Below are 16596 nucleotides of genomic sequence, written 5' to 3' on the forward strand. Positions count from 1 at the left end.
GAGAATATAATGGTGCTCCTGTAAAAGTTACAAAGTTAGTATATAAAAAAATAATAATAATAATAATTAAAGTGCGGGCGGTTTTTGCGGTTTGCGGGTTTAAACCGCGACCCGCCCGCAACCCGCAAATTTGTCATATTTCAAACCGCATCCGCCCGCATTATGTTTGCGAAACCGCCCACTTATATGCGGGTTGGGCGGTTTGAGCGGTTCGGATAAACCGTTGCCCACCCCTAATGCACATGCTGTGAAATCATAAGAATAAATAAAGTAATATATTCATTTTATTGAAAAAAAACATACATATGCTTTTTCATCTATATGGATATCAATTTTCCATCGCCTCGTATCCCTTGCCCTGATAAGAAAATGGGACGAGGATGATTTTGCTCTCCACTCCAATTATATTTATTAAATATATAGAATATATATTATTATATTTTTTTCCAATATAATAAGATTAGACACTAAATTATTCTACTTGACATTCATTTTACATCTTTTAACAATTATTAATTATAAATTATTATTCATAATATGTCATATTATCTACAATTTGTGATTTGGGGTTTATTGGTACATTACCCATTCTATCATTATCCTATTTTTAAAGAAAAATGCTATGTATCCCAAATATTATATCAAATCTCACACATGAGTCGGCATGCTGGCCTTGGAATGCTGGGCAACGCTGTGGCGTGGCATGCTGGCCTTGGAATGCTCGGCAACGTAGTGGCATGGCATGTTGGGCAACGCTGAGGCAAGGCACGCTGGGCAACGTTGAGGCAAGGCATGCTGGCCAAGGCGACCTGCGAGCTCCCCATTCGGCCCGTCTTGAAACACGGACCAAGGAGTCTGACATGTGTGCTAGTCAACGGGTGAGTAAACCCGTAAGGCGCAAGGAAGCTGATTGACGGGATCCCCTCGCGGGTTGCACCGTCGACTCACACAAATTCACATGTGTGTGGGTCCCACAAAGGTTTGGTAAAATATTTGGAGTTTGTAGCATAACTTATTTTTAAAATTACAAAACAAACTCATTCTTGCTCTACTTTTGATTAGTTTTGATTACTAGAAAGAAGCAAATGTAATGTGAATTAAAAAATTAAGGACTTGTTTGGTAACATTTATATTTCTAATCTTTTTATTTATATTTATAAAATTGTTTGAAAATTGTAAACAAAAAGTCATTTGCTTTTTATGTTCGTTTTCAAAAAATTGTAAATAGTTTACAAAATTTTGTAAACACAAAAAAAATCTTCACTTTTTATAATTTTTATTTAATTTTTTCTTCTTTCTCTCACCCTTTCCGACTACCACCTTTTGCTCGTCCCGCCCTGATTTACCTCATCCTACGTTGATTTTATTTATTAAATATATTTTTATGTATATAATTTATTTTTTTTCAATATATAAAACCAAAATATTAAAACAATATACTTAATATTCATTTTCATTTATTTATTTATCATATTACATCTTTTAACTCTAATTAATTATAAGTTATTACCTATAATGCTTTTATTTTTAATTTTTAAAGTTACAAAATTAACCCGTCCTTGTCCCACTCTCGCCTTGCCCCGATATGATATGGGGTGGAGGATGACAAACCCACTCCAAACCTGCCTCGTTGCCATACCTACTCATCACTATCAGCTGCAATCACTAATAACCTCCTTCGCCAACCACTTTTGCTACCACCTCCCTTAATCGCTAACCATCTATCATTATTGCTAACCATCTATCATTGTCGCCAACCATCTTTTATCGACAATAATCACTTTTGGCTACCACCTTTTTTTGAAAATCACTTTCAACTACCATGTTATGTGGCTGACCACCGGCCAATCACTTTCGCCTACTAGTTCTCGTGGCCAACAACTACCTTACTGATAACAACCACCTTCGGTTATTACCTTTTGTGGCCAACAATCACCTTGAGCCACCATTTCCAAACGTTAACAATTATCTCTCCTAGCACCTCATTTTCACTTAATTTTAAAATATTTATATACCAAATTTTTTTTTTCTGTTTTATTCAAAATAAACATAAATATATTTACGGCAGTGTTGCATACCCTTAGTGGGGGTGACTCCCAGCACCCCCACCCCACGTGGGGGGCTGTGAGAGGAAGACCTAAACAAGAAAATAAATAAATAAATAAAATTCAGCCAATCAAAAATCAGTGTGAGTGGTGGGGTCACCCCACCCACTGGGAGTCTAAGACATTTTTCATATATTTAATATTTTTTACAAATAAAAAATGATAAACTGTAAATATTGTCAAACAACACCTACACCTTGTGGTAGTCAATTTAATTTATTTCTATTTTAAAAAAGATTATTATAATTTATTATTTTAAGATAAAATTGTAATTTGGCCTCGTTTGGTAAGTAGCTTTTTTTAGTCAAAAAGTCAAAAAATTAACAAAAAAATCAAAAAGTCAACAATCCATATAAAAAAGTCAAAAATTTTCTTTTCTTTTTACTTTTTATACATCTTTTTATAAAAAATTAAAAAATTATTCTGAACATATTAATTTTTTTAATTCATATTTTAATTAAATAATAATAAAATTATTAAATTAATTTGTCCCTGAACGACACCTCAATTATTTTGCTTTCTAATTATTTTGCTTTCTAATGAGTGGGGGTTAAAAGGATGAATTGGTGGTGCTATTAGCAGCACACCTATTTAAACCAAACCTTTTTAATCAATTGCACCACCTTCGTCAGTCACTCGCCGGAGAAGAAAAGTAAGCGAATTCAGGCAACTTCAAACCACGGCCGCCACACCACCACCACCACCACCACCACCACCATCACCATCGGCGCCTTCTCCTAATTCAGCACCATTAACACTATTACCTCTCTCCATACCCCAATCATAGATCCGGCTCTGAGAGACAGAGAGAGGAATATGGGGTCCGAGTTGATCTACAGAGGTCACGAGACCCAACCCAAGTCCAATTCATACTCGCCGAAGCCTACTAAGCCATGGTTCTTCGAGATTCGGCCGATTCGATACATCCTCCGGGAGCAAAGACTCCTCTTCGTCCTCCTCGGCATTGTCATCGCCACCCTCTTCTTCACTCTCCTCCCCTCCTCCTCTCCGATCTCCCACTCTCACTTCCTGTCCTCCGAGTTAACTCAGCCAACTCACCGAATCTTCTACCAGGCCCATTCCGTGTTCAGTTCGGGCGGCGGGAAGATCCCCCTAGGGCTCAAACGCAAGGGTCTTCGGATCGTCGTCACGGGTGGAGCCGGGTTCGTGGGTAGCCACCTGGTGGACCGTCTGATCGCGAGAGGAGACAGCGTGATCGTCGTCGATAATTTCTTCACGGGTCGGAAAGAGAACGTGATGCACCATTTTGGAAACCCTAGGTTCGAGCTCATCAGACACGACGTCGTTGAGCCTCTACTCCTTGAGGTCGATCAGATCTACCATCTCGCTTGCCCTGCCTCTCCTGTCCATTACAAGTTCAACCCTGTCAAGACTATCATATCCTTTTCTTTTTTTATTTTAAAATATATTTTTTGGTTTATAAGAAAAGTGTTTTTCAATTTGAGATTTTTGTGAATTGGGTTTTTGGAGTTTTTCCTTAATTATGATTTTTTGGGGATTCACAAGACGAATGTGGTAGGGACTCTGAACATGCTGGGGTTGGCGAAGAGAGTAGGAGCGAGGTTCTTGCTAACGAGCACCAGTGAGGTGTACGGAGATCCTCTGCAACATCCTCAGGTCGAGACTTACTGGGGCAATGTCAATCCAATCGGTGCGTCAGATTTCTGGTTTTTTTTTTTTTTTAAAGAATTATTTACACCAAAACCCTTATATTATTAAAAAATATCACTTTAATACCAAAACAAATCTCCTATAATATTGATGAATATCGCTTTTGGCTTCGTTTTGGAAGCCAAAAGGTAGTTTTTTTTTTTTTTTTATAACAAAAATAAAATAAAATAAAATAAAATATTTAATTTAATAAGATAAAATATTATATTCAACTCATAATTATTACATTTAAAAAAATTAAAAAGTCAAAAGTCTTTCTTAAACGAAATTTTTAATTCTAAATTAAAATAATAAAAATAGTAAAAGGAATTATAAAGCCAACCACCTGTCCAAACGAAAGGCTTAATACATACGAAGTCGTACATTTTAACTCCCATAGTTATAAGAAGATTTCATTTTTAACATCTGGATGTGTTTGTACCATTTTTATAATTAAATGATCAATGTGTATGGTGATATTTTTTTTGAGGACGATATATGGTGATATTTGTTAGTGGTGGCCGGTATCTATCTGACAACATGCGTTGCCGCCCAGCCGGCCCTAACATGCTTAAGTTAGCGACGTGGGCGTCGCTCTAACATGCGCTAACGTGTAGAATGTAGTGCAGTTGGGATTTTTTTTTTTGATTTTTTGTGTTGAAAGTGAGGGGTGTGGAGCCACGTGTAGAACTGTGGTTGGAGGTAGGAGCTTTTGTTATAGATCTGGTCTGACTGGAATAGTCCACGATGAGTTCCGCGTTGAGCGGGTCTACTAAACTAAACAGGCTGTTTTGATGTGAGATTTATTATATATATATTTTTTAAATTATTAATTTTATTTATTTTTGGGTATTTGGTAATTTTAAAGAACAATTGATGTGAGATTTATCCTCCCTTTTGCAAGTTTTCATTTTTACTGAATTAATTAGTTTTGTGTAGATTTCATTTTTATGTAAATGTCCCTAATTTTTTAAGTACTATTAATATGTATAAGATATGAAGAATAGTACGTATAAAAGGAATTTCTAATTAAATTTTACTTAGATATAAAAGAGAATAATTTTTACTTGTATTTACTAATATAAATTCTATCATGTTTGTGTATAGAGGTAAAAATAGTGGTAAGAAATCACTTGGAATTTCTCCTAAAATATAAAAAGTGGGCACAAGATCTTATTGCACGGGTCAGATGTAATTCATATTGAGAAGTTTAGTGTAAATCAAATAAGAATTTTACACAACATTAGCGTGACAAAAAACTTGAAAATGAAGCGTAGTTAGCATTGTTGGTATGGAATTAGGCAGGAGCCGCGTTTTTGTAGGTGAAGTCAAGTCGCAATCTGACAGATAGGGAGTTGGTCCATTTAAACTCTTAAAGTCAAGTTTGATTACCCGTCTTTTTTATTAGTTAAAACAATGGAGTCGACTATTTTAAATGTCTCCACTTCACTGTTTTTTTTTTAATTAATTTTTTTATGGGTGGGTGAAAAAAGTATTTCTTATTATTGTGAGATTGTCTGATTGACAAACGGCGTGGTTGATATTGTGTGGTGATGACAGGAGTCCGGAGTTGCTACGATGAGGGAAAGCGCACAGCTGAAACATTGACCATGGACTATCACCGCGGTGCTGGAGTTGAGGTCAGTTCACTGATAATTTACTAATTTACTTAATACACTAAATCAATAATGACTAATCTTATTTTTTGTATACTGTATACTAATTATTTATGCATAATGCGCATTTATTTGTACCGTATTTGTGTAACAGGTGAGGATTGCTAGGATTTTCAACACATATGGGCCTCGGATGTGCATTGATGATGGCCGCGTTGTCAGTAACTTTGTTGCTCAGGTACATATATCTCTAGGCATTTAGTTTATGGTGAAAATAGGATATGGTTATTCGCTGTTATTGAGATGCATTATATGCGAAAGAAATCTGTTGTTCAAAAGAAATAGTTCTTTACTATTCATTATCTATTTGTTTTTTAGATAGCATTCTCTTCCCAAAAAAAAGGAAGGGAAAAAAGAAGAAAAAGGAAAAAATATAGAATATGATGTGATTCCCCCCCCCCCCCCCCCGGGGTGTAATTGGTCAAAATTGAGGAAATAATACACCTAATTGAAACTTTCAAATTTGAATGAAACTAATAATTAAAGTATACATAGCTTGATAAAATAATTTTAGTAATGTAATTTTTTTTAATATTGTTATTATAACCATGATGACAATGCAGGCCCTGAGGAAGGAGCCATTGACAGTTTATGGTGATGGCAAGCAGACACGGAGTTTCCAATACGTTTCGGATTTGGTAAGATATTATTTTCTCTTAATATCATTACTTTTATTGGGTCTCTATCAATTTGGCATGCAGCTCTTACTTTTTTCTTCATTTGAATTTCAAACTTCTCTGAGATAAATATGTTTAATACCTACTTCATATATAAAATGTAACTGATTTGTCTATATTTGCATGATTGAATGCAAACATTGGAATAGTACTTTTGCAATTATTCACTATGTATATATAGTGTTCTTGTTTAAAACATGGCATGCTATGATATATATATATATATATATAAATTCTTCAATACTGGCATTCCTGAAGCTTTAAAAAATTTAATTGCTGCATTACACATTCCTAATGTGTCTCTCTCACTCAACCATTTTATATATATATGGGAAAGCTTAGCGTCTAAACTTTCACCATTTACACCAATTTTTGACTGTAGGAGCATTTACCATGTATGCAAAGAATATTCTATTATAGAGAAGTAATTAATTATCTTAACCAAACCAACTTGAGGGATAAAAAAATGATATAGAAGTTCATGGGGCCACCGCCTTTGAGTATTTCTAGGGACTACCTTTTTTTATCTTTCGTCTACTATTTCAACACCTGCTTGGTTGAATTGCAGACATGGAGCTCTTCTTCAACTCATTTCCTTTATGTATTTATGTAATTGGTGGTTTAAGCTTCCTCAATTTTTATAGAACTTCAAGACTACTAATATTTATTATATTGTGGATGTAAAAAGGTTATGCCACCGGTACCTTTTTCTCCTCCTACTTAGGTTGATTCTGGTTAACGTTTTGGTGAGAATGGTTTGCTCTATGGTGAGTTCTTACAGTGAAATTTATCTAAAAATAGAATTGAACAATTTAGCTCCCTCCCTCTCCGTCTCTCTCTAAATGTGTTTGTGTGTGCGCACATGGATAATGCGTTAGAAATTTATTTTCACCAAACAGCTCATAGAGTGAAACTGGTTCAAATTAAAATCTGCCCCCACCATTCTAGTCAATTGGGTTTTGGTTCTAGACTAGACTCAATCAAATTTGTGGATTCCCAAACAAGCCCTAATATTCATAGATGTATCTGGGGTAGGATTTTCTTTCTTGTCTTCCCTCAAAAGTAAAACTAGCATATTATTTTTTTTCTTTTCAAATCTGCACTTGATACTACTATTTGAGGATTCTTATTTATAAAATAAAGGCTGATGGTGCCTCTTCTTGGTTGGTCTTCCATCTGCAAGGTGGAGGGTTTGATGCGCCTGATGGAAGGAGAACATGTAGGACCTTTCAATCTTGGAAACCCTGGTGAATTTACCATGATCGAACTTGCTCAGGTATCAGTTTTACTAATATCTATTTAGTTTAGGCATGTGATTTTTCTGAGTAGTTTACAATTTAATATTTCAGCTTTCCTACTCCGTGTTTATCAATTTGTCTTTCAAAACCTATTCAGTTTATATTTACGGGAGGAAATAAGAACTTAACTAGGTTTAATGATTTAAATTAGAAAAATGCATTAATGCAGAGGGTTCCCCTTTCGATTCTTTATTATGTACAGCTAGTATGAAAGCAGAAAATGATACCAATACATAAATTGGCAAAACTTTTTAGGTCAATAAGGCTGTAAAACAAGTAATTGAAAATAATAATAAAGAAAAAAAAAAGGCAGGTCTATTTGCACCCCTCTTTTGTCCTATACACTCATTTTCTTGTCTTGTTAGGAGTGAAAAGACAATCAAGCCCTTGATAGTTTTTGAGTAAAATTAGAAGAAGGGCATGATTGTGGTTATAAATGGGAGTGTAAATAGGGCTGCCCAAAGAAAGTTGTTGAAAAAAAGTATAGAAAGTTGTAACTTGTTATATTAGAAGAAAGTTGTAACTTGTCTTATTAGGTGTGAAAAGACAGTCATGCCCTTGATGGTTTCTGAGTAAAAATTAGAAGAAGGGCATGATTGTGGTTAATAAATGGCAGTGTGAATACGGCTGCCCAAAGAAAGTAGTTGAAGAAAAAAAAAAAAAAAAGAGAAGAGAAAGTTGTAACTTGTTATATTAGGAAGGGTGCCACATATCACAAGATATATGTTTCCCCCTTTTAGCTGGCCGTTGGAAAAACATGAATTAAAACATCTGCTTTTACCAAAATCTGTAAGATTTGCTTGTGATGTTTTCATAGAAGATAAACTGGTGGATGCAATATATATATATGTGTGTGTGTATATGTTTGTGTATGTGTATAGAAGGAAAAGAAAAGATGGGAAAACTAGATGCCAAGGAGACTTCACCCTCTAGCTTGTGGAACTTCTATATTCTTCCATGTAACACTCAACTATGATTTAATAAAACTGGTGACTTTATTTCTAATGGATTAATCATAAGGTTTACCCCATACTCCTTTTATGAGTACTTGTTAAGGTCTGGAACAGAAACTAATGTCTGTTGGATTCTATTCATTTTTATGTTGCTTTCAGGTTGTCCAAGAAACAATCGACCCGAACGCAAAGATAGAATTCAGGCCTAACACAGAGGATGATCCCCACAAGAGAAAGCCTGATATCACAAGGGCCAAAGACCTGCTAGGTTGGGAGCCGAAAGTGTCCCTTCGCAAGGGTCTCCCTCTAATGGTCTCAGATTTCAGGCAACGGATCTTTGGCGACCACAAAGAAGATGGTGCCTCAACCACGATGCCCTTAGCTTAAGAATGGGGTATACGTTTTTGAGTGACTAGTTTAAGAAAGTACGTTCAGGCGAATACCATTTCCAACTCTCCATTGACACAAAAAGTCACCACACCAGCAGTAAGATTAGCCCCATTATTTTCTATTGAATAGTCTTGAGCTCTTTCCCTAGCATTTATGCCCTTGTATTTTTTTTTGTCACCCATGGAACTAGAACAGAAAAACAGATGTCCTTTTTATTTATATATTCTTTTGAAGAAAAAAATCCTTTCTATAAATAAATTTTTCCATCTTTTGTTGATATTAGTGGTTGAGCACGTGCAACGAGATTTTTCATCAATTGTAATTATGCATGTTTCTTAAATTGGTATATGATATGTATACAAGTATAGAGACTCGTATGGATAAATTGATATGTATCTAAAATATAAGTAAGTAAGAAATGAATGCATACTCGGATGAAGAATTTAATGATAAATGAGAAATTTTTTTAACATAAACATTAATTTATAGTTAGATTGTTAATATCACAGTTTTATCTTAAACAATAAACATATCCTTTAAATATATAGTATTACACAAAACATTTTTTATCAACTTTCCACGTTAATTTTTCATAATCTGTACTTGTAACACAATTGAAGGTATAAAATTAATTGCACAATAATATAATTTTGTTTAATAGTTCATTTCATAATATAAATTCATTAAACCCATTATTGTATATCATTTATATACTATTGGTGTAAGAATATATTAATATTAATATGTAATATATTTTTATATATCAAGAGTTGTTGAGTTTTATCTCCTGTGCCACGAATATTTTGCATGATGAAAAATATAACATTAGTCATTAATATATTTTCATTTATGTAAAAAATGAAGAATAGTTTTTTTAAAAAATTGAATGATATTGTAACTTACTATTTCGATCCATATAGAAATTTCGTAATTGTTTTCATGATATTCATAGATCCATACTTATAAGTGTTTGTAGGGTCACTTTCATAAAATTGTCAAGTTACATAATTTATGTTATCTGTAAGTAATTAGCATATAATAAAAATTGATCAAAACTTTTCATTTGACGTACTTATTTTCTGCATCATTGAGTTGGTGTTATAATGTTTGGGTATCATTTGATTTTTTCCTTGTAGTTTGATTAAAATGTGTGCATGAGATATATTGTTTTTTTTGAACTTCACAACAGATAAGACAATTCTTACTTTAGCTCGTCTAATTTTTCTTGGAAAGCATGTTACAATAGATCTTCTGTAGTTTTTGTTTCACTACCTTCTTGTTTTTCTTCTTACTCACCATTATAACTCATTGTAATAAAGATATTTTGATAAGCAAGTTTGAGTGATATCGTATTGTTATAAATTTCAAAATCCATTTTCCCTCAATAACGTGATTTTTTCTGTGTGGAGAAAAGGAATATACAATTACTGTAGAGATGGAGGTGTTTTGCAAAATCTTGGTTTGTTATTAAAAGTGTTTGTTGTGGACACTTGTTTGTATGACATATATGTTGGATCAATCTTCTGTGTAAATAAAATAATTTGAAAAAATTCAAACAAAATAAATAAATAACATACCGAATTTATTTCGTTGAACCGAATAAATAATTTAAGACCAAGTCAAGTGTGTGACACTCTGTCCTTAAGACAGATTCGCCCCGCTATGGTGCTTACGGTTGAGTGGCGTCTATCTCCCAGGATACAATGATCTTCACAAATTTATAGAAGCACTTCAAATAAATTTGTTCGGCGAACCAAACCTGTGATCTATACTCTCTTTAATTTATTCTAAAACTAGATATGAAGAATAAATGCACTAGAGAAAAATAGGACAACAATAAGACAAAATATCAAACTATTTTTCGGACTGCAAAATCAGATATACGGACTGATTTGTTCGGATCCCTGGACTGCTGAAAAAGATTTGTATATATAGGCAAACAAAGTCCCTCAACGGTGCAACCAATTTAAATGAACGGATGCAATTATCTAAAGAACAGGTGCACAAGAGTGTTCAAATAAATCTGACGGTTTGTACCAAAATTTCAAAAAAGTGTCCGTTGGTCAAACGCAACGCACAAACAGCTTTGGAACTTTATATAATAACAATTAGAAATATATATATATATATATATATATATATATAAAACTAATGGAAAACAATTATTAAACTGTTTTGAATAGTTTAATCATTTTTTAAGAAATCACAATTTGAATTTAGAATTAAATTAAATTCTAACAATTACAAATTTTAGAAAACCACTTAAGAATCTAAAATTTGAATTTAGAATTAAATTAAATTCCCACAATAATTTTTATTGAAAAAATTCAAATGAATTTTATCTAAAAAATTAATGTTAGATCCGAAAACGACGTTAACTTCCCATTCACTCATAAATGGTTTTGACGTTCCGTCTTCACCGTGACTTGCCACGCGGCAAGGAACACGTCACCTCTTCGGACTCATCCCAAAGACGTTTGGGACCCCCTCAAATTGAGCTAAAAAATATGCCTATATTAAACTATTTTTCCAACAATCCCCCACATGAATGGAATTTGACGGAGAGAAAATGAAGCAACATGATCTAATCAGAGAGTACAGAAATTGGAAATATTCTGCAAAGGATAGGTAGCTTTTGGCTTTGAACCTTCCTTTGTGAGACACTATCGGATTTACTAGCTAAACAGTGAACATGATGTCTTGAACTGTTCAGCCGTTTGTGTAAACCAAGACAATAGAACTCACACAGTATATTCCCAGACACAGTTTAGTTCTCACTATTGTGTTCATTTTGGCCCTGAACAACTTGGTCTTTCATGAGTGCTCTAAAGACTTGTAGCCCTTCACAAATCTTATAGAACCGGCCCAGTTCACACTCACATAGGTGATTCTTATGAAAAGTATCCTGCCATACTCCACTAGGTTTACCTAGATATAAGAATCATTAAAATTTTACTTAACCTCAAACGCTGCAGACATCACTTATTTTATCATAGAAATGGGTAGGAGTTGGACTCCACAGTGATCCTTCTGAGTCAATCACAACTCGGTTGTCCCTTTGAACCTAGATCTTGGGATCTCCAGTCAACTAGGTTGGGTTGCCGTTGTGGTAACTCTTATTTAACAGGCTTAAGTCCCATTCCCCTCGATGAATTCTCAACTAACTCTCTTGTTAACCCTTTGGTTAGTGGATCCGCTATGTTGTCTTTAGACTTAACATATTCTATGGAAATAATTCCATTAGAGAGTAGTTGTCTCACGGTGTTATGTCGACGACGAATGTGTCGTGACTTAACGTTATACATATGACTCTGTGCTCTACCTATAGCTGATTGACTATCACAATGTATGCATATAGCAGGCACCGGTTTTGGCCATATTGGAATATCTTCAAGGAAGTGGCGAAGCCATTCTGCCTCTTCCCCTGCTTTGTCTAAAGCTATGAATTCAGATTCCATAGTAGACCTAGCAATACAAGTCTGTTTGGAAGATTTCCAAGATACAGCCGCCCCACCAAGAGTAAAGACATACCCACTGGTGGACTTCGAGTCTCTTGTATTCAATATCCAATTTGCATCACAATATCCTTCAAGTACTGCTGGATATCTAGTATAATTCAGTCCAATGTGACGAGTAAATCGGAGATATCTTAGAACCCTTATAATTGCTTTCCAGTGTTCTACTCCCGGATTACTCGTATATCTACTTAATTTACTTACTGCATAAGCTATATCTGGACGAGTGCAATTCATCAAGTACATTAAGCTTCCAATAATTTGGGCATACTCTAATTGAGAAATACTTTCCTGTACATTTTTAGAAAGATACAAATTAACATCTACAGGAGTTCTAGCAAAATGATCATCATCTTTGCTGAATTTGTCAAGTATTTTCTCAATGTAATGAGATTGTGACAAAGCATATCCTTCTGATGTTTTGGTAATTTTCATACCAAGAATTACATCAGCAATGCCCACGTCCTTCATGTCAAAATGTTTATTCAACATTTTCTTGGTAGTTTTAATCATGTCATTATTGTTACCAATGATGAGCATATCATCTACATAAAGACATACAATGACATAACCTTTATCTGTGTTTTTAATATAAACACATTTGTCACACTCATTAATTTTAAATCCATTTGACATCATTGCCTTGTCAAATTTCTCATGCCATTGCTTTGGCGTTTGTTTTAAACCATATAATGATTTAACCAATTTACACACTTTCTTTTCTTTCCCTGGAACAGAAAACCCTTCTGGTTGTTCCATGTAAATTTCTTCATTTAACTCACCATTTAAGAAAGCGGTATTAACATCCATTTAATGAATTTCTAGATTGTATAGAGATGTAATGGCAATTAGCATTCTAATGGATGTTATTCTAGTAACCGGTGAGTATGTGTCAAAGTAATCAAGACATTCTTTTTGTCTAAACCCTTTGACTACAAGTCTTGCCTTGTATTTGTCAATTGATCCATCCGCTTTCATTTTCCTTTTGAAAATCCACTTATATCCAAGAGGTTTATAACCTGGTGGTAAGTCCACTAATTCCCAAGTGTGATTTTGTAAGATGGATTCAACTTCACTGTTGACAGTTTCTTTCCATAAAGGAGCTTCAGGACTGGACATAGCCTCTTTAAAAGTTAAAGGCTCATTTTCTACCATATATGTTAGAAAATCTGGACCAAAAGATTTTGAGGTTCTAGCACGTTTACTACGCCTAGGTTCCTCTTCTTCATTTTGATCTAACTCTTATTCTTGATCATGTTCTTGATCATTACTAGTAATAGCATCAAAAGATCTTTTCTTGTTACTAGTCTCTTGTCCAATCTTATTCGGAAATACATTTCAAAGAAAGATGCATTCCGAGATTCAATAATAGTATTTACATGCATTTCGGAATGTTCTGATTTATGAATCAAAAACCGATATGCACTACTATTCTTGGCATAACCAATGAAAATGCAATCAACGGTCTTAGGACATATCTTAGTCTTTTTAGGACTAGGAATAGCCACTTTAGCCAAACACCCTTACACTTTTAAGTATTTGTAGGATGGTACTCTTCCATGCCACAATTCATAAGGTGTTTGATTTATGTTCTTTCGGGGTACTTTATTTAAAATATAATTAGCAGAAAGTATTGCTTCCCCCCACAAGTTCTGAGGTAATCCAGAACTTATTAACATGGCATTCATCATTTCTTTTAAAGTCTTATTTTTCCTTTCAGCAATACCATTTTGCTGAGGTGAGTAAGGAGCGGTGGTTTGATGAATTATTCCATGTTCTTTACAAAACTCACCAAAAGGTGATTCATATTCACCACCTCTATCACTTCTAAGTTTCTTGATTTTCTTACCAAGTTGATTTTCAACTTCATTCTTATATTGAATGAAAATTTCCAAAGCTTCATCCTTGGTTCAAATTAAATAAATATAACTATATCTAGTATAGTCATCTATAAAAGTGATTACATACTTTTTTCCACCTCTGGTTTGAATTGATTTAAAATCACAAATGTCGCTATGAATTAATTCAAGTGGTTCCGTACTTCTTTCAATTGAATGGAAAGGAGTTTTAGATAATTTTGCCTCAACGCAAATTTCACATTTATGATTTGAATCAATGTTAAATTTAGGTAAACATTCCATATTAATTAATCTACGCAAAGATCCATAATTAACATGTCCTAGTCTATCATGCCATAAATTTGAAGACTCAAGCAAGTAAGAAGAAGATGTAGTATTATTAATAACTGAGGGTACAACGGTCATTACATTTAACTTGAAAAGGCCATCAGACACGTAACATTTTCCTACATAGATCCCATTCTTAGTAAGTACAAATTTATCACTCTCAAATACTAGCCTAAACCCATCCTTACTCAACAAAGATCTGGAAACAAGATTCTTGCGAATGTCCGGTACATGTAGCACATTGTTGAGAGTGAGTTCCTTTTCAGATGTCATCTTGAGTACAATTTTTCCTTGTCCTTCAACTTTGGAAGTTGGGGAGTTGCCCATAAAGAGTTGTTCACCATTATCCACTGTAGAATAAGATGTGAACATTTTTTTGTCGGCACAGATATGGCGAGTAGCACCAGTGTCCACCCACCATTCTTTAGGATTTCCGACAAGGTTTGCCTCGGAAACAACTGCAGAAAGATTGATGTCATCGACACCATTGGAAATATTGTCCACTTTAGTCATGTGGGCTTGAGCAGGCTTCTTGCTTGTTCTTCTTTTTTTTTGCCTTTGCTACGGCAATCTTTGGCCCGATGTCCCTCTTTATCACAGATGTAACATTTGCCATTAAACTTGTACTTTTTATTTTCCCCTCCTTTAGAGACTTGTGATGAACTTTCTCTAGAAGACTTTCGTTTCTTGGTTTTTGAAGCATGTTCCACCACATTTGCCTTAGACTCCATAGGAAGCTTACCAGCCCGCTTTTCAGAATTGCGGTTATCCTCCTCAATCCTCAAACGCACAATTAACTCGTCCATAGAAATTTCTTTGCGCTTATGTTTGAGGTAGTTCTTGAATTCCTTCCAGCCTTTTGGTAATTTTTCAATTAAGGCTGCAACTTGAAAGGATTCACTGAGAGACATACCTTCTGCGTGAATGTCATGCAGAATGAGTTGGAAATCTTGAGCTTGGCTGATCACAGTTTTTGAATCAACCATTACAAAATCCAAGAATTTGCCAACCACAAATTTCTTTGAGCCAGCATCTTCCGTTTTGTACTTTTTCTCCAACGATTCCCAAAGTTCCTTTGCTGTCTTGATTGGACTGTAGACGTTGTATAATGTGTTGTCAAGTCCGTTCAAGACATAATTCCGGCAAAGGAAATCGGCATGTTTCCAAGCATCAACCGCAGCAACCACTTGCCGGTTGGTTTCATCCTCTTTCAGGATAGGAGCATCTTCACGAAGAAAACGAGCCAGGTTCAGAGTTGTAAGATAGAACAACATTTTCTGTTGCCATCTTTTAAAGTCAGTTCCTAAGAACTTCTCTGGCTTTTCACCGTGATTTACCAGTACTGTTACAACAGGAGAGGGGGTTGGCGTCATTGCAGCCACCACAGTAGTACTTGTTTGGGCATTTGTTTCAGTAGCCATCAATTCTAATATATAAAACAAAATTATAATTAGAATTTACACTACACAGAAAATTAAACCAAATTCACAGAATTAAATTCTGTAAAAATAAAAGAAACAAGAATGTAACTTTTATTTTCCAATTAATTTGAAAATAAAATAAAATTTTATTTAAACAAATTAATTCCACACAGAAAATTAAATTCTGTAAAATAAAAGAAATAAAAACTATAACGTTTATTTTTCAATTAATTTGGAAATAAAATAAAATTTTATTTAACCAAAATAATCCCACACAAGAAATTAAATTCTGTAAAAATAAAAGAAATAAAAACTATAACTTTTATTTTTCAATTAATTTGGAAATAAAATAAAATTTTATTCAACCAAATTAATTCCACACAAGAAAATTAATTTCAGTAACACTTCAATAATTAAAATACTGAAACAGAATTTTAATTAATGAAAACTCAAAAAATAATTTCTAAAACCCAAAATTAATTTCTGAAAAAATTTCACAAAAATATATTCTGAATTGTTAATGACACCAGTATCGTACTACTAGTTGTTGTCAAAGAAAAGAGACAGTATATTACTACTATCTGTCAAATAGCATATAATCACTATTTGTTTTTCCAACCAGAATATTATTTTGTAAATCCACAGAAAATAATTTTCTTCCGAAATTATTTACGAAGAATGAAAAAGGGAAACAAACGAAAAAT

General features: G+C 33.9%; 1 protein-coding gene and 1 pseudogene across 3 annotated transcripts; both read left to right on the forward strand.

Annotated features, from left to right (window-relative positions):
- Positions 1 to 2921: 2921 nt before the first annotated feature.
- Positions 2922 to 3633, forward strand: LOC145804066 (UDP-glucuronic acid decarboxylase 2 pseudogene; annotated as a pseudogene). Its single transcript, XR_014345650.1, has one exon. The product of XR_014345650.1 is annotated as a UDP-glucuronic acid decarboxylase 2 pseudogene (transcript).
- Positions 3634 to 3644: 11 nt separating this feature from the next.
- Positions 3645 to 9047, forward strand: LOC114286559 (UDP-glucuronic acid decarboxylase 4). 2 transcript variants are annotated; one of them, XM_082897611.1, is made up of 6 exons: positions 3645 to 3777; positions 5337 to 5416; positions 5547 to 5630; positions 6016 to 6090; positions 7313 to 7405; positions 8540 to 9047. In XM_082897611.1, exons 1-6 carry the CDS (start codon positions 3657 to 3659, stop codon positions 8765 to 8767), a joined length of 681 nt encoding a protein of 226 aa, XP_082753737.1. In that variant the 5' UTR covers positions 3645 to 3656; the 3' UTR covers positions 8768 to 9047. The 2 variants fall into 2 exon arrangements, with proteins under 2 accessions (XP_082753737.1, XP_082753738.1); XM_082897612.1 differs by lacking the exon at positions 3645 to 3777 and adding an exon at positions 5174 to 5255.
- The last annotated feature ends 7549 nt before the right edge of the window (positions 9048 to 16596 follow it).

This window comes from Camellia sinensis, chromosome 12 (assembly GCF_055761805.1).
Source record: "Camellia sinensis isolate YWXY chromosome 12, ASM5576180v1, whole genome shotgun sequence".
NCBI lineage: Eukaryota > Viridiplantae > Streptophyta > Magnoliopsida > Ericales > Theaceae > Camellia > Camellia sinensis.

Bases quoted from the DNA above. Each gene is read 5' to 3' on its own strand.
- LOC114286559 (XM_082897611.1), top strand. From the start codon at position 3,657: ATGCTGGGGTTGGCGAAGAGAGTAGGAGCGAGGTTCTTGCTAACGAGC. The intron at 3,778-5,336 runs GTGCGTCAGATT...TGGTGATGACAG, and splicing joins GGGCAATGTCAATCCAATCG to GAGTCCGGAGTTGCTACGAT. The intron at 5,417-5,546 runs GTCAGTTCACTG...TTTGTGTAACAG, and splicing joins ACCGCGGTGCTGGAGTTGAG to GTGAGGATTGCTAGGATTTT.